This window comes from Hemitrygon akajei, chromosome 12 (genome assembly GCF_048418815.1).
Source record: "Hemitrygon akajei chromosome 12, sHemAka1.3, whole genome shotgun sequence".
Lineage (NCBI taxonomy): Eukaryota > Metazoa > Chordata > Chondrichthyes > Myliobatiformes > Dasyatidae > Hemitrygon > Hemitrygon akajei.
In genome coordinates, this window is record NC_133135.1 from 20,503,356 (window position 1) to 20,531,080 (window position 27,725).

Genomic DNA, 27,725 nt, shown 5'->3' on the forward strand with positions numbered 1-27,725 from the left:
TATAAAATTGATTGAGTTATTCACCGTGGGCCCTTCACACCAATGCGTTCATGCCAACCAAGATGTCTGTCCAAGCTGCCTGCACCTTTCCAGAAATGTCAAAACCTTATAAATCCATGCCTGAATTCCTTTTTAAATATTGTAATTGTACCCAATTCTACAGTTTTATTTGGCAGTTGTTTCATATCCCTACTATTCTTTGAGTGAGAAGGTTTCCCTTCAGGTCCCTTTTAAGTATTTCTCCCTCACAAACTTTATTCTTTAGTTTTAGTCTTTTTCCAGACTTGGAAAAAGTCTGTGACCATTCACTTTGTCTATATCCCTCGTGTTTTGACAAACCTCCCCCCTCAGCCTCCTGCACTCCAGGGAAAAGAGACCCAACATTTTATAACTCAAACCCTTCTGATCCAATGTCACCCTAATGAATCTTTTCCTATAACTGGGTGATCAGAACCGCACATAATCCAAGGGTGGTCTCACCAACATCTTTTACAGTTGCAACGCGACGTCTCAACTCTTGGACTCATTGTCCTGACCAGTGAAGGCAAGTGTGCCAATTGCTGTCTTCACGACTCTGCCTCCATGTGTCACCACTTTCAGGGAATTAAGTTCCTGTATCCCTCAGTCTCACTGCTCTGTAATGCTCCCCACAGCTCTGCCATTTACTGTACAAGTCCTTCTCTAGTTTAACTGACCAACATGCAATACCTCACACTCATCCAAGTTAAATTCCATCTGGCCCACTTACACAGTTCACCTACATCCTGTTGTAATCTTAGATCACCTTCCTCACTGTTCACTACATCACCAGTTTTGGTGTCATCCACAAGTTTACTAAGCATGTTAAAGTTCAAAGTAAATTTGTTAACAACATTGTGAAGCTGCTTTGAATCAGTGAACTGGGTCTGAATGAGTATGCCATAGCTGTCACTGACTTCATTAAAACCCGTGTGGATGAGTAAAGCTGCGGATGAACTGCGAGGTTTGTTGTCTGCTGAGGGCTAGATCTGTGGCAAACAAGTGTGGTGACCCAAGTCTGTACAAGAAAACTAGGTACGACTTGTGCAGGGCTATTTCAGGAGCTAAGGAACAATTCTGAATGAGGTTGGAGGTAAAATCGGATATACATCAATTCTGGCAGAGGCAGGGTTTGCAGGCCATTATTTCCTACAAAGCGAAACCCAACATCATGGGTGGCAGTGATGCTTCACTCTCAGGTGAGCTCGATGCCTTTTTATGCTTGCTTTGAAAGGGAGAGTAAAGCTACAGCTATGAGGATCCCTGCAGTACCTGGTGACCATGTGATCTCTCTCTCGGAGGTCAACGCCAGGCTGTCTTTCAGGAGGGTGAACCCTCACAAGGTGACATCCTAATGGAGTACCTGCCAAGGCTTCTGAAAACCTGTGCCAACCAACTGGTGGGGGTGTTCAATGACATTTTCAATCTCTCACTGCTACATTCAGAAGTTCCCACCAGCTTTAAAAGGACAACAATTATACCAGTGCCCAAGAAGAGCAGTGTGAGCCACCTTAACAGTTATAATCCAGTAGCACTCAAATCTACGGTAATGAAGCGCTTTGAGAGGTTGGTTATGGCTAGAATCAACTCCTGTCTCAATAAGGACCTGGGCTCACTGCGATTTATTTATCACCACAATAGGTCTACAGTGGATACGATCTCATTGACTCTTCACATGGTCTTGGATCACCCGGACAATATAAATACCCATGTCAATATGCTGTTTATTGACTATAGCTCAGCATTTAACACCATCATTCCTACAGTTCTGATCAAAAAGCTCCAGAACCTGGGCCTCTGTACCTCCATCTGCTACTGGATCCTTGACTTCCTAACCAGAAGACCACAATCTGTGCAAATTGGAAATGACATCTCCACCTCACTGACAATCAACACTGTGCACCTCAGGGATGTGTGCTTAGCCCACTGCTCTACTCTCTCTACACCCATGACTAGACACATATTTCTTCATCTAATTTCCACTGACTATTGGAGGTCCTATAGTACAAGTTCCTTGATCTTGATTCACCTCCACCAGGTTCAATATTCAAGATTGTTTAATGTCATTTCCAGTACATACGTGTAAAAGAGAACAAAATAATTGTTACTCTGAGTCCAAGGCAGCACAATAACACAACAGTAATAAAAGACACAATAAATATAAATACATAAGATGGCTTATATACATAGATAGAGTGTAAGTCCATAAAGTGATGCTAGGAACAGAGTGTCTGCATGTAAAGTGACTGACAGGAAATGTTAAAGTAGTTGGAGATGTAGATGTGTTGATTGGCCTTACTGCTTAGCGAAGGTAACTGTTTTTGCATCGTATGGTTCTAGTGTGGGTGCTAGGTAGCCTCCTCCCTGAGGCAAGTGGGACAAACAGTCTATGAGCAGGGTGGGTGCGATTTTCATGATATTACTGTCCCTTTTCCAGGTCCTGTCTGTATATATGTTCTTGTCGTGGGTAGGCTGGTGCCGGTGATGTGGTGCGCAGTTTGACTACCTGTTGTAAAGCTTTCTTGTCTGCTGTAGAGCAGTTTCCTTACCATGACGTGATGCAGCTTGTTGTAGCTTGCAACCGTCAGGAACAGTTAATACCCTACAACCATCGGGCTCCTGAACTGGCGTGGATTAATTTACTCACCACAACTGATTCCACAACCTACAGACTCATTTTGAAGGACTCAACAGCTCATGTTCTCAGTATTTTTTATTTGCACATTTTGCCTCTTTTGTATATTGATTATCTGTTTGTCTTTGTTTATTTACAGTTTTTTCATAAATTCTATTATATTTCTTTATTATCCTGTAAGTACCTGCAAGAAAATTAATCTCGAGGTAGTACATGGTAACTTTGATAATAAATTTTATTTTGATCTTGACATCGACAGCTACAAATTGGACTTAACCCTTTGAAGAATAAAGAATTTAGATCTCTGCTGAAGAATTGTGTAGAAGAGTCATGGAAAAGTACAGCACAAAAGCGGACCTTTCTGCCCATTTAGTCCATGCCAAACCATTTAAACTGCCTACTCCCATCCATGCACCTATCCAATTTTCTCTTAAAAGTTGAAATCAAGCTTGCATGCACCACAGCTCATTCCACACCCTCATGATCCTCAGAATGAAGAAGTTTCCTCTCATGTTCCCCTTAAACTTTCCACTTTTCACCCTTAACCCATGACCTCTAGTTATAGTCCAACCCAACATCAGCCTGCTTGCATTTACCCTGTCTATACCCCTCATAGTTTTGTACATCTCTATCAAATCTCCCCTCAATCTTCAACGTTCCAAGGAATAAAGTCCTACCTCTTCAATCTTCCTTTATAACTTCGGTCTTCCAGTCCCAGCAACATCCTTGTCAATTTTCTCTGCACTCTTTCAACATTATTTACTTCTTTTCTGTAGGTAGGTAATCAAAACTACAGTCAATACTCCAAATTAGGCTTCATCAATGTCTTATACAACTTCAGCATAATGTCCCATCTCCTGTACTTTCTACTTCCAGGCCAAAGTGGCAAAAGCTTTCGTAATGATTCTATCTACCAGTGCTGACACTTTCAATGAATTATGGACCTTTCTCCCCAGATCACTTTGTTCTCCTACGCTCTTTAGGACCCTACCATTCACTGTGTAAGACCTAGCTGATTGTGCCGAAGTACACAACCTCACACTTGCCTGTATTAAATTACATCTACCATTTTTTCATCTGGTCCATATCCCACTGTAAGCTGTGATAGTCTTCCTCACTGTCCACTACACTCCCAATCTTGGTGTCATCTGCAGATGGAGTTCAACCTAGATAAGTGTGAGCTGGTTCATTTTGGTAGGTCAAATATGGTGGCAGAATATTAATGGTAAGACTCTTGGCAGTGTGGAGGATCAAAGGGATCTTGGGGTCCGAGTCCATAGGACGCTCATAGCAGCTGCGCAGGTTGATTCTGTGGTTAAGAAGGCATACGGTGTATTGGCCTTCATCAATCATGGATTTGAATTTAGGAGCTGAGAGGTAATGTTGCAGCTATATAGTACCCTGGTCAGACCCCACTTGGAGTACTGTGCTCAGTTCTGGTCGACTCACTACAAGAAGGATGATGGGAGCCATAGAAAGGGTGCAGAGGAGATTTACAAGGATGTTGCCTGGATTGGGGAGCATGCCTTATGAGAATAGGTTGAGTGAACTTAGCCTTTTCTCCTTGGAGCGATGGAGGATGAGAGGTGACCTGATGGAGGTGTACAAAATGATGAGAGGCATTGATTGTGTGGATAGTCAGAGGCTTTTTTCCCAGGGCTGAAATGGTTGCCACAAGAGGACACAGGTTTAAGGTGCTGGGGAGCCGGTACAGAGGAGATGTCGGGGTAAGTTTTTTACTCGGAGAGTATTGAGTGTGTTGAATGGGCTGCCAGCAACGGTGGTGGAGGCAGATACGATAGGGTCTTTTAAGAGACTTTTAGATAGGTACATGGAGCTTAGTAAAATAGAGGGCTATAGGTAAACCTAGTAATTTCTAAGGTTGGGACGTGTTCGGCACAACTTTGTGGGCTGAAGGGTTATTGTGTTGTAGGTTTTCTATGTTTCTGAATTTGCTGATCCAGTTAACCACATTATCATCCAGATCACTGATGTGGATGACAGAATAAATTGTTCGCATAGAAAACAATTGTTAGTTGAACAAAGTAAAATTCAACCATACTAACGTAGTTCCCCTTTTGCCTCTGTTTATCACTTACAGAAAAGCTGCAATAGAGGCCGCTCTGAAGAAGAAGTGTGAATGTGAAGCTAAAGCTCTTCATATCGCTGAACGTTTACTTGAAATAAATGTCACAGAAGAATTTCTGCTAGATTGTGTAAGTGAGCTATTTTTAAAACTTGGAGCATAAATTAAGTTTATAACTAAAACAGTGAGAAATTCATTTTCTTGTCCTCATCATTTTCTGAATATTATATGGAATGTTCTCAGTATGTCTCAAAGTACTTCTCAGCTCGTGTAGTTACTGCTTCTGTCTGTTTTCTCATAATGTCATGCAAAGACAATTAAACAAACATCAGAAGTGAGAATGTTGAATCCATTATGTTATGAACAGTTACATACTTTTGAAAATGTTATCCATTTGGAGGAATTTCATTATCTAGAGGGTGGTGAATCTGTGAAACTCTTGGATGGCTGTGAAGGCCAAGTGATTGGGTATACTTAAAGCAGAGGTTGATATGTTCTTGATTAGTAAAGGCATCAAAGGTTACAGGGAGGAGGCAGGAGAATGGGGTTGAGAGGGATAATAAATCAGCCATTTTGGAATGGCACAGCAGACTTGATGGGCTGAATGGCCTAATTCTGTTCATATGTCTTATGGTCTTATAGTCCCATTTATTATTCTCTTTTCTTAATCGTTTAAGTTTTTACTATTAAGGTATTTACATAATTACATTTTATAAGCTATCATTAGATCATCTGCTATCTTTTTTCAATGCTTTTATGATCATAGCTTGATGCGTTTAAAACTACTCATCTCAATATGGATGTTTTGTCAGCTAACATTAAATCTGTGTTTTCTACTGGTGACTTTGCCTCTGCGCTGAAAATTCATCTTGTTTACTCTGTCAAGACTTATGGAAATTTTACCCCATGATTCCTGTTGTATCCCAGCTTCTCTAATCTCACCACATAAAAGCATAAGAAATAGGAGCAGGAGTAGGCTATCTGGCCCGTCAAGCCTGCTCTGCCAATCAACAAGATCGTGGCTGATCTGATACCTTTCTAGAAAATTTCCTCTGCATGCTTTCTAAAACTGAGTGTAATATCCAAGCCAGGATAGATTCTTCAATTCAAGGCTTCACTAATGATTTATAAATTATTATTTAAGTGCATGTATACCTTTTTGGACTTGTTTTGAAGTCTAGGATTCTTTTATAAAATGATGATCTCGACCTTTAAAAATTGCTGTAACAGTGCTCTAGTACTCGCATTAAAATTGCAATATTTAATATCTCTTATTTTTCCCCATTCTTTCAATGAAAATAAATAATTTTATAGCTGTGTATTTCGTAACACTTCTGTCCATTTTAAGTCCTTACTATTTATTATTTTTGACCATGTCAAATGCAAACTTGGTGAAATGATTTCTTATCATTCAAAGATAGAATATGTTTATTTTTGAAGAAGAATGTTTTGACTGCTAATGCCAACCACTGGTGAAAATTAGCACATACTTCTCTTCACTCTGAAAATCAGATTGAACTTTTAAAATTTTAATTCTGTTCTTGAGATACAAATTCAATATATAGTCGGTATACAGATTATAAATCCTTCAATCTGAGTTCCAAACACCAGAAGTTTAAATCAAACTTAAGATGCCAGGTTCAAAGTTAACCCATATCTAACGGTAAACAAGGTTTAGATTTACAATTCTAAAATTAGTACCTAGATTCAGATGACACCAATTTCCTTCTTCAGAGTTACTTTTGGAGCTACAATTGCTCCTGAAGAAATTTCTCTTAGGTTAGGTTAGAAGAAGAAAGGAATATGGAGAGAAAGTTGGAACAGGGTACAGAATTTGGATGATCAGCCATGATCTTTTGGTTGGTGGAGTGAGCTCAGAGGGTCAAATGATTTATGTAGGCTCACATTTGCTGTGCTTCTGAACTATCAGCATTCAGCTTTTCCCCCTTACCTCTCCAATTTAGAGAAAGTCTCCGTGTGTGTGTGTGTGTGACATGCTGCGAGGCAAATCCTGGCACATTTGTTGTTTCACCTTGTTTCTGCCCTTCACTTGGAATCTGACAGCAGAGCCCTGTTTGCTGATGAATCTGTAGCATAGAATTGGAGATCCTATTAATTTGAATAGGAAATCCCAGCCTGAATGTTAGGAATAGAAACAGTTGTTCACTATTTGTTTTAATATATTAAATTGCTTCTTCAGATTTTAATGAGTTTTGGGTTTTTTTTAAATTAACTTGTTAGATCCATGGGTTGTGACCAAAGGGAAAAGATGGCTGGAGTCAGTTAGCACTTTTGTGCAAGGCCGTTTATTAAGTGCATCAAAAGTCAAATTTGCAAAAATAGTGAAAGGAAAACTGCCAATATTACACAATAACAGCTCCATACTTTGTCCGATGTAAACTCCTGGCAGTCCAATCACAAACAAGAGAAAATCTGTTGATGCTGGAAATCCGAGCAACACACTCAAAATGCTGGAGGAACTCAGCAGGCCAGGCAGCATCTATGGGTAAGAGTATAGTTAATGTTTCAGGTAGAGACTCTTCATCAGGACTGGAGAAAAATGACGAGGAATCAGAGTTAGAAGGTGGGGGTAGGGAGGGAGGAAAAACCACAAGGTTATAGGTGAGACTAGGGAGAGGGGGAAGAGCTGGGAAGTTGATTCGTGAATGAGATACAGGGCTGGAGAAGGTGGAATCTGATTGGAGAGGACAGAATGCCATGAAAGAAAGAAAAGGAGGAGGAGCATTAGAGGTGATGGGCAGGTAAGGAGATAAAGTGAGAGAGGGAAAAGGAATGGAAAATGGAAAGTGGAGGGCATTACTGGAAGTTCAAGAAATTGATCTTCATTCCATCAGGCTAGAAAGTACCCAGACAGAATATAAAATGTTGCACCTCCAACCTGAGTGTGGCCTCATCACGAAAGTAGAGAAGACAATGGATAGACATGTTGGAATGGGAAGGGGATCCACTGGGGGATCCTGCTTTTTCTGGCAGATGGACCGTAGGTGCTCAGCAAACGGTCTCCCAGTCTACGTTGGGTCTGCCTGATATACAGGAGGCCGCACTATGAGCACCGGATACAGTAGGTGACCCCAACAGACTCACAGGTGAAGTGTCGCCTCACCTGGAAGGACTGTTGAATTGAATTGAATTGAGTTGACTTCATTACTTGCATTCTTCATATGCACGAGCAGTTAAAATCTTCACATTACATCTCCGTCTAAATGTGCAATGTGCAATTTATAGTAGTTTATAATAAATATTATGTACAATAGGAAAATAATCAATATAACATAGAAATACAGTTGCGTCAGCATGAATTAATCAGTCTGATGTCCTGATGGAAGAAGCTGTCCTGGATCCTGTTGGTCCAGGCTTTTATGCTGTGGTACTGTTTCCTGGATGGTAGCAGCTGGTACAGTTTGTGGTTGGGGTGACTCAGGACTCCAATAATCCTTTGGGCCCATTTTACACACCTGTCTTTGTAGATGTCCTGAATAGTGGGAAGTTCACATCTACAGATACGCTAGACTGTCCGCACCACTCTCTGCAGAGTCCTGCAATTGAGGGAAATACAGTTCCAATACCAGGTAGTGATGCAGCCAGTCAGGATGCTCTCAATTATGCCCCTCTAGAAAGTTCTTAGGATTTGGTGGCCCCCATAGCAAACTTCTTCAACCATCTGAGGTGAAAGAGGTGCTTCTGTGCTTTTTTCACCATACAGCCGGTATGTATAGACCACGTGAGATCCTTGTTGATATTTATGCCAAGGAACTTAAAGCTGTTTACCCTCTCAAACCCAGATCCATTGATGTCAATAGGGGTAAGGCTGTTTCCATTCCTCCTGTCATCCACAACCAGCTCCTTTGTTCTTGCAATGTTGAGGGAGAGGTTGTTTTCTTGATACCACTGTGTCAGGGTGATGACTTCTCTGTAGGCTACCTCATTATTATTTGAGATTAGGCCAATCAGTGTAGTGTTGACAGCAAATTTAATTAGCAGATAGGAGCTGTGGGTGACGACACAGTCACGGGTATACAGAGAGTAAAGGAGGGGGCTTAGTTCACAGCCCTGTGTGAAGGGTCAGAGAGGTAGAGATGAGGGAGTCCACTCTTACCACCTGTTGGCGATCTGACAGGAAGACCAGGATCCAGCTACACAAGGCAGAGTGAAGGCCGAGGTCTCTGAGCTTCTTGTCGAGCCTGGAGGGAATTATGGTCTTGAATGCTGAACTGTAATCCAAGAACAGCATTCTCACAAAAGCATCCTCCTTCTCCAGGTGTGTAAAGACGATGTGTAGAACGGTGACTATTGCATCCTCTGGTGATCGGTTGTGTCGGTAGGCAAATTGTAGGGGAGGGGGGGTCCAGTGTGGGTGGTATCATGCTGCAGATGTCGTCCTTGACCAGCCTCTCAAAGGATTTGCTTATTATTGAGGTGAGTGCAACAGGATGCCAGTCGTTCAGACACGTTATCTTTGTCTTTTTAGGTGCAGGGACAATGGTGGATCTTTTGAAGGAGGAGGGCACTCTACACTGGGAGAGGGAGAGATTAAAAATGTCTGTAAACACACCTGCCAGTTGTGCTGCGCACATCCTGAGTACCTGCCTTTGGATGCCGTCCAGTCCCGCAGTCTTGTGACTGTCCACCTGTTGGAAACACCTGCGTATTTCGGCCTTAGAGATGACCAAGCTGTCGGTCACATTATCTGCAGGTCTCCTCGGGCTCAGTATCGCCAACATCGAATCGAGTGTAAAAAAAAAAAAAAGATTTAGCTCTGGGAGAGGGGCATTGATGTTGGAAACTCTCCTGAATTTAGTTTTGAAGTCTGCGATGGTGTGCAGACCTTGCCATAAGCTACGTGTACTGTTTGGGGCCCTGAATAGTAATGAGGGAGGAGGTGTAGGGTTAAGTTAACTTAAACACATGAATTAGAATATGATGCACTCCACAATGTAGTTACAATCGTATTACAAAATAAACAGAAATATTTACCTTAAATACAGGATACAAACAATATAATTGTAATTTTGTTGAATAATTAATGTTAGTTGTTATATATTGTGAATTTAGAGACTTACTTGAGCCTTCACAGTGCATTCTGATTTCTGATTCAATTTAGATAAAGTTTATTACTGCTGCCCATTATCGGGATCTTGTGGAAGAACGTTCCATTATCAAACGGTGTGGTTATCCTATTTGTCAAAATGCCCTTGGAAATGTAAGTCTGTCTAATTTTCCTTTGAATAGATTCAGGAAGTTGTTTATATTTCAGTAAGTTCAGCTTTAGTGGAGGATTTTAGGAATACTCAATCATTGAGGATTGGATGCTCAATTGTTGTGTATGTTCAGTACAGAAATCAATATATAATTGAAAACTAGGGGAATTGAGAAATAAACTAAGATATTGCAGGACGGTGAAGGTGAGATTGATACGCCATTATTTTAGTGAGAGTAGGCTTGAAGGGTCAGTGACTGATTCCCATTTCTTTTTCTTATGAGTAGTGGAACCTAGCACAAAGGACAAGTTAGAAAAACTAATGGAGCTAAAGACAGATAAACTGGTTGGATCTAGTGGCCTAGAGGTGAAGAAAGCATCTGTGGAAATAGTGGAGTCATTGATTGCAGACTTCTGAAATTTGCTGAATTCAGAGACGGTATCATTGGACTGGCAAACCCCAAACATAACTCCCACACCAACCTGTCTGTCCTCTGTCTCCTCCACTGCCAGGGTGAGGCCAAAAGCAAACTACAGGAACAACACCTCCTATTCCACCAGGCTACTCTACAACATAAATGTTGAATTCTCCGATTTCAGGTAACTTGCTTCCACCTCAGCCCTTTCAGTCTTCTCTGGGTCTACCCAGTTCCTCCTAACCTTACGTTAATGCTCTGCCACTTTGATACACTACTGGGCCTGGGCCCTACTGCCTCAATTTGACCTGTACCCAACCTTTCTAATCTGACCTGGCATTTAAATTGGCCAAACAACAAGTTGTTCCTCGCTCTTGGACCCAGACCCTGCTCTTGGGCTTGCGCTGCACTGGTTTGATTCGGCCTTTACCCAACCTTTCCAATCTGGCCCAGTATTTAAATCAGCCAAGCAGCATGTCAGTCCTTGCTCTGGGGCTGAGCCCTACCACCTCAACAGTGCCTCACCTCGCCTTAATTCTGCCGCTTCGAGTTGCCTCTAAGTCCAGTCCAGCAATGGCCAAACATTGGCTCATTCCCTGCTCCACTGCCTCGATTCGGTCCCTGCACATCACTCTGCAACCATCCTGCACCTTTGAGACTTCACACCACAAAAATGCCAGGTCGTGAGGCGGTTCAAAAGCTCAACTCTGAAAGGGAAGTTACAGGCTATTGATCGTAGCGATCATTTCCAAGAAAAAGTGTGATTATAGTTTTGCAGCTAGCAAGTCATCACCAGCACCATCTTAAACCAGTTAGCCTCTTTTATTTCCATTTAGCTGGGTAGCGGTTCTATATGCAGGGAACCCATATAGTTAGTATGAGTAGACTGGTTAAGGACGTCTGAAGTGATTCTTTCTTTGTTATGAACAGGAATATTCTTCAGTGTTCAGAAGAAACACAATAGCCACTTTGGGCTTTTAAGGGAAATTGCTGTACTCCTGTGGCTCAAATCAGTTAACTGTTTACATTGATCCCATGATGATATTGATCTCGATGTAATGAATCTTATTTCTGTTAATCAGCTAGCTTGTTTGTTTTAACATTTTTTTTTATATAATTCTAGGTACCTAAGCAGCAATACAAAATATCTAGCAAAACAAATCGAGTTTATGATATTACAGAAAGAAAGGCAAGATTTTCTAATTATCTTTAGTTTATTTGTTTTTGAAATATTCACTGTTATAAAAGATCACTGTCATATCCTGTGGGTTCAGTATGATAATAGGGTTTGCACCTCACTCTAGATTCATGGCTGCCTTCCTGCACTACGTACATATCAATATTTCTCAACTGGACAGTAGTTGGTTCTCTACTTCTCAACTGGACAATAATAAATAATGGTGTAGCTTCAGAATCAACAGGTTAATAGTTGTCCAGGAGTGCTAAATAAATCTTATAAAGGGTGACTGGTAGCGTAGCATAATACTTTACAGCACCATTGCTATCTGTAAGGAGTTTGTATGTTTTCCCCATGACTGCATGGATCGCCTCAGGGAGCTCCTGTTTCTTCCTGCATTCTAAAGATGTACAGGTGGGGGTTGGTAAGTTGTGGGCATGCTGTGTGTCACCAGAAGCATGGCAACATTTACGGGCTGCCCCCAGCACTTCACAAATGATGCATTTCACTGTTTTGTTTGGATATTTATCACATGTATGTCAAAATAATGCTATTCTTAATCTTATTGTTACTGGACATATAATTCAAAAACAGTGAGATCAATTCCAATCATGGAGTTTCAACTTAGCATTGATAGTTCTAAAATTTGTTGAGAGTATGTTCATTTTTATTAGACTTTTGTTAATTATGCCTTGGTATGCTATCTACTACCCTGGGCCTCACAGTTAGCTGAGAGCCAAATTCTAACGGAAGATTGCCTTAAGATCTGCAATGTTGCATTGCTTATCAGTGGAACATAATTTTTCTGTTGTAGAATTGGTGTACTCAACTAAGTAGATTGTGATCATTTCAATTTAAAGAAAATTTTGCAACATTTTCTTAAGTGGATGTTATGCTTTTAAATTCATTTTCGGTGTTTTACAATGAACCAACGGGACATTAGGTCAGATCATGCTGATCCAGACACACCAGTCATTGCCTCGTGTCTCTCTCTGCTCCACTTACCTGTCCCAGATGTGGAAGGTTTTTGCTGCCGCTCTGCGTGCTCTGGTTAATGCTTGGGAGCAAAAAAGTGTAGAGGTGCGAGCTCCAAAATACTCCTCACAGCCGGTGACAGAACTTTGAAACCTCCAAGTTATATTGTTTTAGCATGTCAAAAGATTATTAAATTTGAAATGATTTTTAAAAAATCAAGTTAATTGAAAGCACTTAAAACATTTTAAAAGCATTAAGATAAAGTAAAATAACTTAATGCTGCATTAAGATAAGTAAAATAACTTAATGCTTTTAAAAAGTTGAGTGTTAGACAAAAGTAATTTATCTATGCCCAACAAATCCCAAAATGAAATCAGTAAAGTTTCAGATTCTATGCCAAGCCCAAGCAGGAACAGCTCTACTCCTGTGTTTCTTTGTGGTGAATGTGGGGACAGATTCTGTCCCAAAGTCACACTGAAAGTTGACATTCCCTCATTTCTTAGCACACAGGTCTAGAGTTAGAACAGTTTCATTAACTGAAATTTGACTGTCCCTTTTTGAACTGCTATCTGTCGCTAACATGGTTCAGCCCATCAGTCTATTCATGCAAAGATGAAAGTCCTTGAGGAAAAGATCATGCAATATTGTACCCATTTTCATATAGTTGATTGACCTTTTAATTATGGTCAGATGCCCTGATACAGTGTCTAAAGCTGAAACATTGACATATGCATTTTACCTCCACGGTTGCTGCTGGACCTACTGAGTTCTTCAAGCAATCTTTTTTTTGTTCCAGATTCCTCTTTTGTTGTCACCAAAAGCTGTTTACTGACCTCCAATAAACTGACTATTGAAGATGATTGACATCTTTCTGAACAACCAGGAAAGCAAATGAGTTAGCCATGTGAAAACAAAGATCTTGGCTAGAATGTTCCTCCTATTGACTAAATGAGTCGGCTCAATGACCATCGTAATTTAAGAGCCTGTTCAAACTAGAACTAAGTATAAACTGAGACGTAGTTCCATTTGGATTGTATAACTTTGCATATATTGCTTTTCATGAGATAAAAGGAAGGGAAAAACAAATTTAGGAGTTCAGATGTTTAAATTGCAGATGGGCCAAATGGCCTAAATCTGCTCCTATATCTTATGACATGTTCTCTGTAAATGTATCAACCCCATTAAAGCTCATACTGAGACATTTTATTATATTTACAGCATTTTTGCAGCAATTTTTGTTACAAAGCTTCCAAGTATTTGGAAGCTCAGATTCCAAATGATCCGCTGTGGTCACGTGAACCAGAAAGGTGAAGTATTTATTCCACATTTCTGATTTGTATTTACTGTAATAATTTCATTTTCTTTCAATTTTAGTATCAGTTGTTAAGGAAGTAAAGATGATAAAGAAAGCAGGAAAGAACTTCAAAGGGATTAGCAAGGCCAGAAGAGACCATGAAGTGTCCTCGATGAGTAGGATTAAAGAAAATCCCAAAGCATTTTGTACATACATTAAAAACAAAACAGGGTACTAGGGAAAGGATAAGGTCACTCAAGGACAAGGGAGGAGATTTATAACTGGAGTCTAAAGTAGTGGGAGGTACTACATGAGTAATTTGCATTGGCATTCACCAAAGAGAATGACGTGGAGGATAATGAGATCAGTGTTGGGTGTGCCAATATTCTTGACCATGTTAATATCAAGTAAGAGGAGGTATTGGATTTCTTGAAGAACATTAAGGTGGATACCTTCCCAAGGTCTGATAGGATCTATCCCGGATTATTGAGAGAAGCAATAGAGGAGCTATCTGAGGCCTTGACGCAGGCAAGGTTCCAGAGCACTGTAGGAAAGCCAGCATTGTTCCTAGATGGGCATTAAGGATAATCCAAAAAATTATAGGTTAGTGAGCCTTTCATCAGTAGTAGGGAGACTATTAGAGAGGGTTCTTAGGGATAGGATTTAATCACACTGATTAAACCATCATACTGATGGTTTTATTAGTGACCATCAGTATGGCTTAATGTGAGGCTAGTCATGTTTTATGAACTTGATAAAGTTTTTTTAAGGAGGTGACAAAAAATGATTGATGACAGTAGGGGAATTGATGTTCTCTACATTGACAAGGTCCCTCTTTGTAGGCTGATCCAGAAGATTAAGAGATGTGGGTTCCACATGACGGGCTAGATGGTATTCAGAATTAGCTTGGTTACAGAAGACAGAGTGTAGTGGTTGATGAGTGTTTTTCTGACTTAAGGTCAATGACCAGTGCTTTTCCACAGGATCAGTGCTACAGCCTCTATATACAGTATATATAACTGATTCAAATGATAAAATAGCTAATCTGATTAGTAAGTTAGTAGACCACTCAAAAATTGACAGAGTTGGTAAAGAAAGTTGACAAAGGATAAAGCGGTATATGGGAGGAGAAATAGCAGATGGATTTCAATCTGGATAAGTATGAGGTGTTGCACCTTGGGAAGTCAAAAATAAGAGGAAAGTATGCAGTAAAATGGCAGGACCATTAGAAGAGCATTGATGTACAGAGGGATCTTGGGTGGCAAGTCCACTGCTGTCTGAAAATGACAACAGTAGATAGGTTAATAACGAAACCGTACAGTATGTTTTCCATCATTGCCTGGGGCTTTGATTATAAAGGTTGGCAAGCCTTTGGTTCGACCACATTTGGACTATCACGTGTAATGCTGTTCGCCACATTACAGGAAAAACGTGGAGACTTTGGAGAGGGTGCAGGAAAGGTTCACCAGGATGTTGCCTAGATTAGAAGGTAATTACTCTGAGGAGAGTTTGCACAAACTTGGATTATTTTCTCCGGTATTGGAATCTGAGAGGTGTCCTGAAAGAAGCAAATTAAATTAGGAGAGGCATAGATGTGATAGATAATTGGAGGTTTGTCCCAGGATTGAAATGTGAAATACTAGATGCCAGAGCTTGAAGTTAAAGAAATGTATGAAGTAAGTTTTCCAACACAGATTTCTTGGGTGTGTGTGTGTGGGGGGGGAGGGGTAGTGGGTTGTTTGGTGGAACCTTGTATGATATTTGATGGTAGTGTTGGAGGCATTTAGACGGGCATAAAACCATGCAGAAAATGGAGGAATGTAGATCATGTGCTAACAAATGGGATTGGTTTGTTTTGGGTTCCTCGTCAGCTGTGGGCTGAAGAGCCTGTTTCTGTACTGGACTATAAAATGATCTATCTTTTAACAAGGAAAAATAACCAAGTTAAAGTTGAGATACAGATTATCTTTTTAAAATGTTGTTGTGACCGTAATATGGTGTAGCTATTCAATAAAAGAAAGAAAGTGGGTGATTGAGCAGGACGGGCAGCACCTATGGAAAAGAGTATAGTTGACATCTTGGGTGGAGACCCGCCATTGGGACCCTTCATCCTGATACAGGGTCTCGGCCCAAAACGTTGACTGTACTCTTTTCCATAGATGCTGCCTGGCCTGTTGAGTTCCTCCAACATATTGTGCGTGTTGATTGGATTTCCCACATCCGCAGATTTTCTTTTGTTTGTGATTGGATGATGCTGTGAGGATTTTATTTGATCTGTTCCATTGAAATACAGATTGAAATCTGATCCAAACTAAGTAAATCATGGCTTGGACAATTACAGCCCGCCCCTCCTTCCTGCCGCCTTCTAAAGAAGCCCAATTGTGGCTGAAGTGAGAAATAGGATAAAAACCTGAATAGTAAATACTTTTTATCAAATTGTGAAAAATTATTCTCTTTTCCATTGTAGAGTTCCGGCATGTCGATTATTAAATGAGCAAAGGTATGCATTTTATTTTATGTTCAGTACACAGAATACTTTTGCTTTGAATTTAGTATTAACAATTAATAGTTTCAGTATAATTGAATATATTTGCCTCAACTTGTTCATGCAAAAGCGGTAGAGCTACATCATTCATCAGCCAATATTAGTTCATCGTTTCTGGAGCTGCAGCTGAAGTACATAATGATAGCATTGGTGATTCATTTTATTTGTCGTTAATATTGTGCTTTTATTTATCTGTCTTTTTATGTCTGTATTACCTGTCCTTTTGAAGATAGTTCTAATTAAGACAATACTGGTTGATATTAACATTTTAATATAATATGCAAATGAAAATAAGAGAGAAAGCATATTTACTGGCATGAATTTGGAGCCGAGAAACTTGGGCATTTTGTTTGAAAGTTGATGCTTAAAAACATTGGCCATGGGGTGGCGCATTTGTCTGCAAATGCAGTTAAACATAAGGCGCAAAGTAATAGATTTCCACGTTGCATATTTTAACTTAAAGAAACATTCCACAGGCCATATCACTTATTCAAAAAAAGGTTTCTATTGTTAAATTGTTTACTATTTAACTTAACTTACCTTTAACAATAGAAACCTTTTTTTGAATAAGTGATATGGCCTGTGGAATGTTTCTTTAAGTTAAAATATGCATACTGCCTTTCATCATCTGTGGATTCTCCTTAGGCCAAGACTGCCAAATACAATCTTCAAGTGTAACTACAGTGGGGGGATATACAATTATCAACTTGCACTTTTCTCCTCTTTCTTCATACATTTAAAGTCCTGAAATTAGTCTTTGGTTGCTAGAATTAGTCTAAGTATACATACCAGTACAATTCATTGATTCAGTGATACTAATTGAATAGATTGTTAGGAAAGAAATGAAAGGCCTAAATAAAGTGGGTGTGGACAGGCAGGAGAATGGGGTTGAGAGGGATAATAAATCAGCTATGATTGAATGGCAGGCCAGGCTTGATGGGATGAATGGCCTAATGCTGTTCTTGTGTCTTATGACCTTAAACTAGCTAATATTGCTAAAAACCATCTGATGTAGCAACAAAAGATATTTCTACTCCAAGATCTTGGTGGTTCTTAATTCATCTAATTACTTTAGATTGCCTTTATTAACTCTTTTCCTTCAGAGTCTAGTTGTCCTGGCCCATGAAGTAATAAAGGCAAATATAGAACAGCTGGTAATTCTTATCATTCACATAATGATATTAATTCCTTTAAATTCAGAAAACTCTTGCTTTTAAAACAGAGTGTAGAAACTTATCTTTGGCTGCTAGAAATAAACCACATACAGTACTACAAATTAGTTGCCTTGTTTACTCTTTGATTAATACTAAGTTTCATTGATTCAGTAATGTCATTGAAAGGAATGTACCTGGAAGCTGATGCTGTGAAAACTCTAGTTTTGAGTTCTCATGTAGAAAGGAAAACCTCCCCATTTCCTGCCTATCCATATCCATCCCAGTCTTGTTTGCTACTATCAAGCCCACTCGCCCCTTCACTTTTCTGAACACATTAAGCAAGTCTAGCCTGTCCAACCTTACTTCAAATGACTATGTGTGCACTCAAGGACCTCTGTATTGCCTCTTTACTTAAGTAACAAGACCAATATTTAACATGATACTCCAGGCATGGCCCAATAACAGACACATAACCACTCTACATTTTTTTATTGTATTTAGTTCCCCTTGAATTAAACAATAACAATTCCTTAGCTTTTGTAGTTACTTAGAGTCATGGAGCACTTCAGCCCAGAAACAGGTCCTTAGTCCCATCAGCCTTCACCTGGACCATAGCCCTCCATACCCTTCCCATCCATGTACTTATCCAAACTTCTGATAAATGTGGAAATCAAACTCGTATCCACCACCGTTGCTAGCAGCTCATTCCACGCTTTCACCACCTCATGTTCCTCTTAAACATTTCACCTATCACCCTTAACCCATGACCTCTAGTTCTATTCTCACCCAGCCTCAGTGAAAGAAGCCAGTTTACACTTATCCTGTCTACATCACTCTTAATTTTATATACCTCTATCAAATCTCCCTTCATTCTCCGATGCTCCACAAAGTCCTGACCAGTTCAACCTTTCCCTATAACTGTGGTGCTCAAGTCCCACACTTGTTGCACTTACATACTAGCCTTTTGTAATTTATACACTTAAGACTATTTGATCCCTCCGCATCTTAGAGATTTGTAATCTCTTACCAATAGATAATATGTTTATTTTATTTTTCATTCCAAAATGGATATTTTCCGTAATTATATTACATCAACAAATGTAGCTACCATTCCTTCAGTGCCTTCTATTATATAATAGGAAGATGTAGAGACCTAGTTATGTATGATTGTGGTACACCACTCTTAACATCTTGCCAACCAGAGAAAGACCCATCTATACCTAGTGTTTACTGTTAGCCAGGCAATCTTATATACCTCCACTTATTTTATCTCTCCCTGACCAGAAATGCGGCTACATCTTCCTGTTTCAGGTTTTATTTTTTTCCTCACCTCTGTTTTAAACTGCCAGTGATTGGCACTTCCACATCTTTAATCTCCTCTCAGTCACAGACATTTCCTCTTTTCATCTCTCTCTCCCTCTCTCTCCCTCTCTCTCCCTCTCTCTCCCTCTCTCTCCCTCTCTCTCCCCCTCTCTCCCCCTCTCTCCCCCTCTCTCCCCCTCTCTCCCCCTCTCTCCCCCTCTCTCCCCCTCTCTCCCCCTCTCTCCCCCTCTCTCCCCCTCTCTCCCCCTCTCTCCCCCTCTTGCACTTTGTCACTTTCTCTAATTCTAATGAAGGTTCTCGATCTGAAGCATTGACAGTTTTCATGTCCTGCTAATGTTTATAGCGTTCTCTCTTTTAGTTTAGGATTTCTGGCATCTGTATGTTTTTCACTAACTTTGAAGCAGAGGAAGTTAAGGGAGACCTGATAGGGGTATATACTATTATGAGGGGAGTAGACAGGCTAGGTAGTAAAAATATTTTTCACGTGATGGGGCCAACTAAGGCTAGAAGGCACAGGTTTAAGTTTAGAGGTCGGAAGGAATCCAAGGGATTTTTCTTCAACACAGCACAGTTGGAGTCTGGAGCATGCTGCTTGAAGAGGCTGTGAAGGTAGATACTCTCACTTAAGAAGTACTTAGACAAGCACTAGAAATGCCAAGACATAAAAATTATGGACTAATGCAGGTAAATGGGACTAGTGTAGAAATGGTGAGCTGAGGGGCCTGTTTCTATACTGTATCACTTTTGTGACAGGGCAACACGGTAGCATAGCAGTTAGCACAGCACTTTACAGTGCCAGTGATCACAGACTGGGGTTCAATTTCCACAGCTGTCTGTAAGATGTCTGTACATTTTCCTCGTGATCGCATGGGTTTCCTCTGTGTGCTTTGATTTCCTCACACATCCCGAAGACATGAGGTTAGGGTTAAGGTTAGTGAGTTCTGGGCATGCTTTGATGGCGCAGGAAGTGTGGTGGCGTTTGGGGGCTGCCTTGGACTGTGTTGATTGTTGACTCAAATTGAGGCATTTCACTGTATGTATCAATGTTTATTGAATCGGATTGACCTTATTACTTACATCCTTCATATACATGAGGAGTAAAAATCTCTGTAACATCTCCATCTAAATATATCAATGTGTAATAAATAGTATATACAACAAGACAGTCAGTATAGCATAGACATACAATTGTATCAATGTGAATTAATCAGTCTGATGGCCTGGTGGAAGAAGCTGTCCCAGAGCCTGTTGGTGCTGGTTTTTATGCTGCTGTACCCTTTCCCAGATGGTAGCAGATGAAACCGTTTGTGATTGGGTTGATTAGGGTCCCCAATGATCCTTCGGGCCCTTTTTACACGCCTGTCTCTGTCAGTATTCTAAATAGTGGGAAGTTCACAACTACAGATGAGCTGGGCTGTCCGCACCACTCTCTGCAGAGTCCTGCGATTGAGGGAAGTACAGTTCCCATACCAGGCAGTGATGCAGCCAGTCAGGATGTTCTCAGTTGTGCCCCTGTAGGAAGTCCTCAGGATTAGTGGACCCATACCAAACTTCTTCAACCGTCTGATGTGAAAGAGGCACTGTTGTGCTTTTTTCACCACACTTAAATGTGACAAATAAAGCTAATCTTTAAAGCTAGTCCAGACAGCTAAGAGTACCCAGTGATATACCCTGCACGAGGAACTTTTATTTTCTGCAGTAACCTTTGAAATGGCACCTTATCTAATGCTTTCTGCAAACCTTTTATATTTATTATTATTATTATTATTATTATTATTATAAAAAGATTCTGCAAACCAATGTATGGTACATCCACTTGATCTCCTTTATCAATAGCACCTATTACCTCTTCAAAGAGCTACACACAAATTACACCTGGTTTCAGTTTTCAGTAAAGCAAGTTGATTTTGCTTGTTTACCTAGATTTTATCTGAATGACCTGCTATAAGATCTTTTAAAATAGCTTCTAACATTTTCTCTTCAAAGGGTGTTAAGCTAACAGGCTTTTCATTTCCTGCTGTCTGCCTCACTTTTTGAATGAAGGAGCAACACATACAAAATATCAATGGTCATTTTGGGCCAAGGTCCTTCATTAGGAAACACGACACTAGACAAAGCCTACACATTCTAACGTACTCCTTTGCCTCCCGCATCACCTTCTTCTGGCTTCTTCCCCATTCCTTTCTAGTACTAATGAAGGATCTCAGCCCAAAATGTCGGTTGTTTATTCATTTTCATAGATGCTGCCTGACCTGCTGAGTTTCCCCAGCATATTGTGCTTGTTACTCTGAATTTCCAGCATTTGCAGAATCTCTTATGTATTTATGGAATATATTCTTTCTTTCTTTTGTGCACATTTTGTGCTTTGCTATTTCCTTTTTTACTAATAGTGTCAGTTGAACATTGTTCCATGGTTATATCATTTTCCTTTCCTGCACTATTTATCCCAATCCATCCTTTAACTTAAACTCTTTTCTTCACTTACTCCTCCCTTTCAATGTACAGTGTGCTCTTTTACAACTTTAGATGTGATTTGGCATATGCTCTTAATATTTCCTTATGTAGCAGAGGATGAAATTCTGTAAATATGCCTCTGCACTATTTTGGAGTGTTTCACAACATTATTTGCACAATATAAATAAAAGTTGTTGGAAACCATCTGGCTGCTGTTCTTTGTGGATAGTGGCCTAACAACTCAACTTGGGCAACTGTAAACAAGTATTGTTTGTTTCCAAGCTCTATAGCTGCCCTACAGCTACTTGTCTAATTAAAGTGTTCCTGTCACTTCTCTCTTGTTATCACGGGCAATGGATTATCCGCAGCTTCCAAGATGTCAGTAGCTATTCAGACAGAGCGCTAAGAAAAAGTGGATTTTGAAACCTGTGCCTCCTCAGTTGAGAGTCAGTTAGGAATGGATAGTGAATGCTGTCCTTGCCCATAACATTCAGTTCCATTAATCAATAAATGAAAACAAACCTGGACGGTTCCAGTGACTTCATCGTCAAGAATGCCAGCTTAAGTTACTAGCTCCTCCGAAAAAACGTGTATTAAGCCCCGTTATCCCATCAAATATAATATTTTTCAAAAAATATTTGAACTGAAAAGAGGGGCAAGAATGGGGAAAAGGAATGGAAATAAAAAAAGCGACACTGCGGAGCCTGCGTCCGAGAGGAGTGCGGCGAGCGGCTCTCCTACCCGACCGTGTGCTAGCGAGGCGGATGCTGGGCCTCGTTCAGGCGAAGCGGCGAATATCTTCAAAATCCTGAAAGAAATAATGGAGTTCCAAAAAGAAATAAAGTAGCAGCTCCGTGATATTAAGTCAGAGCTCGCCAGCGTCAATCAAAAAATAGCGGTGGCAGAGACTCAAATTGAGAAGGTGGAAGATCGCATTCAAAATGTGGAACAGATACTGAGTAAGACAATAAAAATATTACATCACCAAGAAGGTAAACTGCTTGACCTGGAAGGAAGATCACGGCGGAAAAATATCAGAATCTACAATGTTCCCGAAGGAGCAGAGGGCTCGTTTATGACGGAGTTTGTCAGAAAGTTACTGCGGGACGCGCTGGATCTTCCCTCGGCTATGGAGCTGGAAGTCGAAAGAGCCCACCGCGCGCTCATCCCAAAACCTACCTGGGATAGAAAGCCATGCTCAATAATAATTAAATTCCTTCAGTACAGCACCAAGGCGGAGATTCTACGAAGGGCCAGGGGTAAGAAGAGAATGTTTTTCAACGATAAATTAATATATTTCGACCAAGATTACCCCCCCCCCCCCCCCGCGGTCCTGCAGAAACGCAAAGAATACTCTGAAGTAAAGCGAAAGCAAAAAAAGATTAGATTTCAAACTCCGTACCCTGCTAAACTTCGAGTGTTTTATGACAACGGGACGCGGTTGTACCAGACAGTGGAAGAGGCGACTACAGACATGAAGGCCAGAGGGTTGCCCGTCAGCGTGACCAAAACGAGGGAAAGCCTGACTGAGGAATTATCCCACTCCGCTTGGGAAATAGTGCGAGAATCGAGAAGGCAGGAGACGGGAGGAGGCTGAGACAAATATATCAGGAAGAGACCAGGAGTTTCCCAAAGACAGTCCTCACCCCCTTCAGAAGAGCCATAAGGTTTGGCTAACGTTAATAATGTTGAGAAGCTAAACGGAAGCAAAAGTACACAGTGATATACCTATCTCAAGAAATACTTATTATAATGTGGATTTTATATTACTTAGTTGTTATTCTTTATTTGCTCACTTACTCCTTTCTCCCCACCAAAATGAGAATATATATATGTATGTAATATATGTGTGTGTGTGTGTGTGTATATATATGAGGAGTGCACAGGGAAGTCTTTTCTGTGTAATGGATTTGTTCACTGACTTTTATGAATACTGCAATGGGGGCCCTCAACTCACAAGTAGGAGGGGTTATCCCCCACAGCTAGACATTTCCTCTAGCTCAACGCAGGGCCATCTGCTAGAGACCTCAGCCTTGGAATCACACATTCGTGCCATTTTTGTTATTATTTGCGTTTCTTGGTTCTTATTTGTTCAGGGAGTAGATCGATTAAGTTTTATTCTGCTAATTTCAATGATACATTGACAGATAAATACAGATGGCTAAGGACAAGGTAAAATTCATTTCTTTTAATGTCAATGGGCTATTAAATCCAATCAAACGTAAGAGAATTTTATCCAATTTGGAACAATTTGATTCATTCTGGGAAAAATGGTTTAACTAAATAATGCCTCATAGGCCTGATTTTATTCTCACAAATCAATGAATCTGTTGTGAAAAAAAATCACTCCCTACTTGTACATAGTTCTTTCCTTTTGCATGTTTTTTCTTTCCACTCTTTTCTATGTGTGTACCTCAGATAAATACTTTGTGGAGATTTGTGATATATATGATTATATGATATATATGTACAATGTCTGAAATACATCTTATGGAAATGTTTGTTTGATGATGAACTTCAATAAAAAAATAAATTACAAAAAAAAAGAACAAACCTGGACAATGAAGGTTGAATATGTGTAAGGCAGGGGTCCCCAGCCAGGGTCCCTTGCTTTATGGTATTGGTCCACGGCATAAAAAAGGTTGGGAATCCTGGCTCAAAATGCCATTGTAAGGTATCATTCTGAGATGTTCCTGCTTCTGAATTGCAGAAATTAAATTTATAATTTTATGATACCTGGCTACTAAATTGTACCTAGAAAATTTGAAATCTATTTATTTTTATTATATATTCTTATTTTGCAGAGGGAGTGCTGGGGAAGAAGTGAAGTTTCAAAATTTAAATATCCGAATTTCGGATATTGATAACCCTCCCTTTATGGATGATCAACGTGTCTCTAGCTCCTCTTCAAATGAAAGTGATAGCAGTGACTCTGATCAAGAATTTGTTTCAACTATCCTCATGGGAGAAAAGTTAAAATCTGCAGGGCACAAACAGTTCAAAAGAAAGCAGCAAGGCACGAGTACAAACTCAGTACCAGCACCAAAATTTACAGAGCTGGATCAGGAGGTAGAAAATATTGCACAGCAGCTGAAGGAATATCACTTTGAGACGTACAGTTCCAGATCATCACAGGATGTTGGAATCGACCAGTTGACTTTTACACAAAAGGAAGAAGCTCCTCAGGCAGCAGGCCAAGATGTCCCTCAAACAACTCCCTCAAGTGGATTAAAGGATAAAGACAAACTTACAACAAGTAATTTTACAACACAAGGTTTAAGCAAGAAGGGTGCTGCATCACTGAGAAACCTAATATCAAAATCAAAACAACGTAATCTTGTTAGTTCGTGTAGATCTGCTTCAGGTGCTGAAGCTAATGTACTAGAATTACTAAGACAAACATTAAGTGAATGGAATACGGAAGAAACATTAAGATTTCTTTATGGTTCGAACTTAAAACACGGAAGAACACAGTGCAGTTTGCCATGTCAATCATCTGATGCTACCGCACAAGAACAACTTGATGAAGATGACTTGGATAGCCTGGAAGTAGTTGAAATCACGGATCCTAATGAAAATATTAGCACGAGTGTCCAGGTGAAAGGGGCGGAGACCACTGTTAGACCATTACCAAATTTTGAACAACTGAAGCAGGAATCCGAATTTCTTCACCTGAAGGTCAGAGAGTTTTATAAAGGGCGGTATGTTTTGCCTGACAACACTGAAGACAAAAGTGAAGAACATTATCAATCCACATCTGCTGTAAGTTGTACATCATTGACACTAATACTTTTCCAGGGGAAATCATAGAAAGAATCCAATATCATTCTCAGTACTAGTAAATGACCCACACTCAGAGATTTGTCAGATTCCACTACACAGTAGTTTGTTGAGGATTTTATGTTTTAATTTTGTGACTCCCCCATAGGTTCCTTTCTGTGGTACTGTATTTGAGTGACAAGGCATTGAATCTATTAACTGCTTGCTCAGTGATTCTGGTAGGAGAAAGAGAGTGGTAATGGATGAAAGTTTCTTAGACTAAAGGCCAATGACCCGTGGGTTGCTGTGGGGATCAGTGCTGGGATTTCCATTATTTGTTGTATATGTTAGTGATTTCGCTTAGAATATAGGTAGCATGATTAGTAAGTTTGTTGATGACACCATAATTTGTGAACAGTGAAGGAAGTTTTCTAGGGTTGCAATGTGATAATTCATCAATTGTAAAATGAGCAAAGAAATAAGAGAGAGAATTTAGCTCAGAGCAGAGTGAAGAGATGCATTTTGGGAAGTTAAGCCAAGGTTGGACATACACAATGAGTGCTGTTGAATTAAGGAGTGCTAGGAGTTACAAGTAATGGTTCCCTGAGGGTGGCAACAGGGTAGCAAAGAAGGCATAACACATTCCTACCTGCACTAGCTTAAGGCTTTTAGTGTAAGAATTGGAATATCATATTACTGTCATACAGAATGTAGTTGAGGCTGCACTTGGAGTTCTGATCACCATGTTACAGGAAGGATGTGATTAAGCCAGAAAGTGTGCAAAAAAGATTTACAAGGGTATTGTCTGGATTGGTTGGTTGAATCATTAGGAGAGATTAGATAGATCAGTTTTCTCTGGAGCAAAGGAGGCTGAGAGGTAGCATGGTAGGTGTATTTAAAATGAGATAAAGCATGGAGTAGATTACCAGAGTGTATTTGCCATGGTATCCGTGTCTAAAACTAGTGGTGAGAGCACCTAAGTTACAGAGAAAGGTTGAACAAGTTAGGTCTTTATTCTTTGGAGCATAGAAGGTTGAGGGGGGACTTGATAGAGGTATTTAAAATTATGAGGGGGATAGATAGACTTGACGTGGATAGGCTTTTTCCATTGAGAGTAGGGGAGATTCAAACAAGAGGACATGAGTTGAGAGTTAGGGGGCAAAAGTTTAGGGGTGACACGAGGGGGAACTTCTTTACTCAGAGAGTGGTAAGTGTGTGGAACGAGCTTCCAGTAGAAGTGGTAGAGGCAGGTTCAATATTGTCATTTAAAGTAAAATTGGATAGATATATGGACAGGAAAGGAATGGAGGGTTATGGGCTGAGTGCAGGTCGGTGGGACTAGGTGAGAGTAAGCGTTCGGCACGGACTAGAAGGGCCGAGATGGCCTGTTTCCATGCTGTAACTGTTATATGGTTATATATGGTTAGCACATGCTGCTTAACCAGTTGTCTCAGCGGAAAAGGTGAAATGCTCCCATGGCAAAAAGCCAGAATGGCTGTTAGCTCATTATGTTGTATTATAAAGCTACTATTTCAATACCTAAAAATTATTTTAAAAACCATCTTTTCTCATGAAAAGGATATTCAAACAAGACTTTTTTTAAAATCCAGTAATGCACACATTAAATGTTAATTAATTTCACTGTAGTTTTAAATTGAAATTCCAAACCTGTTTTTGAATGGCATCATTCTCCTGTTTATGGAAAGTTTTATTCTACTTCCTATATGATCAGTTTATTGATTAATTTTAGACATTTATTTGTTAACAAACTTCACAAGAAACAAAAGTTTATTAATCCATTATATTCCTCAGTTTGTAGATTGAACAATTCTGAACTTAAATGATACCAAGTTGCATTTTGTTTGGAATTTAGGAAAGTAGAGAGGAGGATCCAGTTCTTCCATTGGTGGATTCTGAAGCACGGAACCAGATCCGCAAACGCATTGTTCTAGATGCACTTAAAAAAGTGTAAGTGTTATGTTAGTGTATCTTCATTAATATCCACCTAGAATCTGCATTTTTTCACATTTCTGCAACATTTCTAACTAGACATAAAAATTATATATCTCTTCACAACTGATGTTCAGATCCTGTTATCTTTGTGATTTGTTAGGGCAAAAGAAACTTTTTATGCTATGTTTTTTTGTATTTATGGTATGTGGATGTCAAGTGCAATGCCAAGGTTGATTACTGTCCCTATTTACCATCCAAGACTGGCAACTGGGAGCTCCAGAAGGCCATGGCTGATGGGGTGTAGGTGCTCAGCCCGGTTTGTGCTCGGCAAATAGTCTCACGCGCCGAGGTACAGTGGTTCTTCAGATGCTGGAAATCCAAAGCAATGGGTCTTATCCTGAAATGTCAACTGTTCATTCCACTCCATAGATGCTACCTGGCCAGCTGAATTCCTTCATCATTGTGTGCGTCTTACAGTGAAAAAACTTGACTTTCATACCATCCACAACAATCAATTGATTACAATGGTGCATTAAGGTAGCATGAGGTAAAACAATAACAAGTGCAGAATGAAGTGTTACTGTACAGAGAAGATGCGGTGCAGGTCGACAGTAAGGTGCCAAATCACAGTGAGGTGGATTGTGAAGTGAAGACTCCATCTTATCATACTAGGGAAGCATTCAATACTCTTGTAAAAGTGGGATAAAAACTACCCTTG

At 40.0% G+C, this 27,725-nt stretch overlaps 1 protein-coding gene across 3 annotated transcripts in view; it reads left to right on the forward strand.

Annotated features, from left to right (window-relative positions):
* Positions 1-27,725, forward strand: part of rpap2 (RNA polymerase II associated protein 2) — a 99,530-nt gene that overhangs the window by 1,205 nt on the left and 70,600 nt on the right. Inside the window, exons 2-8 of one of the 3 annotated variants that reach the window (XM_073062672.1) lie at positions 4,755-4,869; positions 9,862-9,960; positions 11,497-11,562; positions 13,744-13,832; positions 16,287-16,319; positions 24,100-25,057; positions 26,928-27,022. In XM_073062672.1, the coding sequence (XP_072918773.1) occupies positions 4,755-4,869; positions 9,862-9,960; positions 11,497-11,562; positions 13,744-13,832; positions 16,287-16,319; positions 24,100-25,057; positions 26,928-27,022 (1,455 nt within the window). The remainder of the gene's footprint in view (positions 1-4,754; positions 4,870-9,861; positions 9,961-11,496; positions 11,563-13,743; positions 13,833-16,286; positions 16,320-24,099; positions 25,058-26,927; positions 27,023-27,725) is intronic. The other 2 variants (XM_073062673.1, XM_073062674.1) reach the window with 2 other exon arrangements.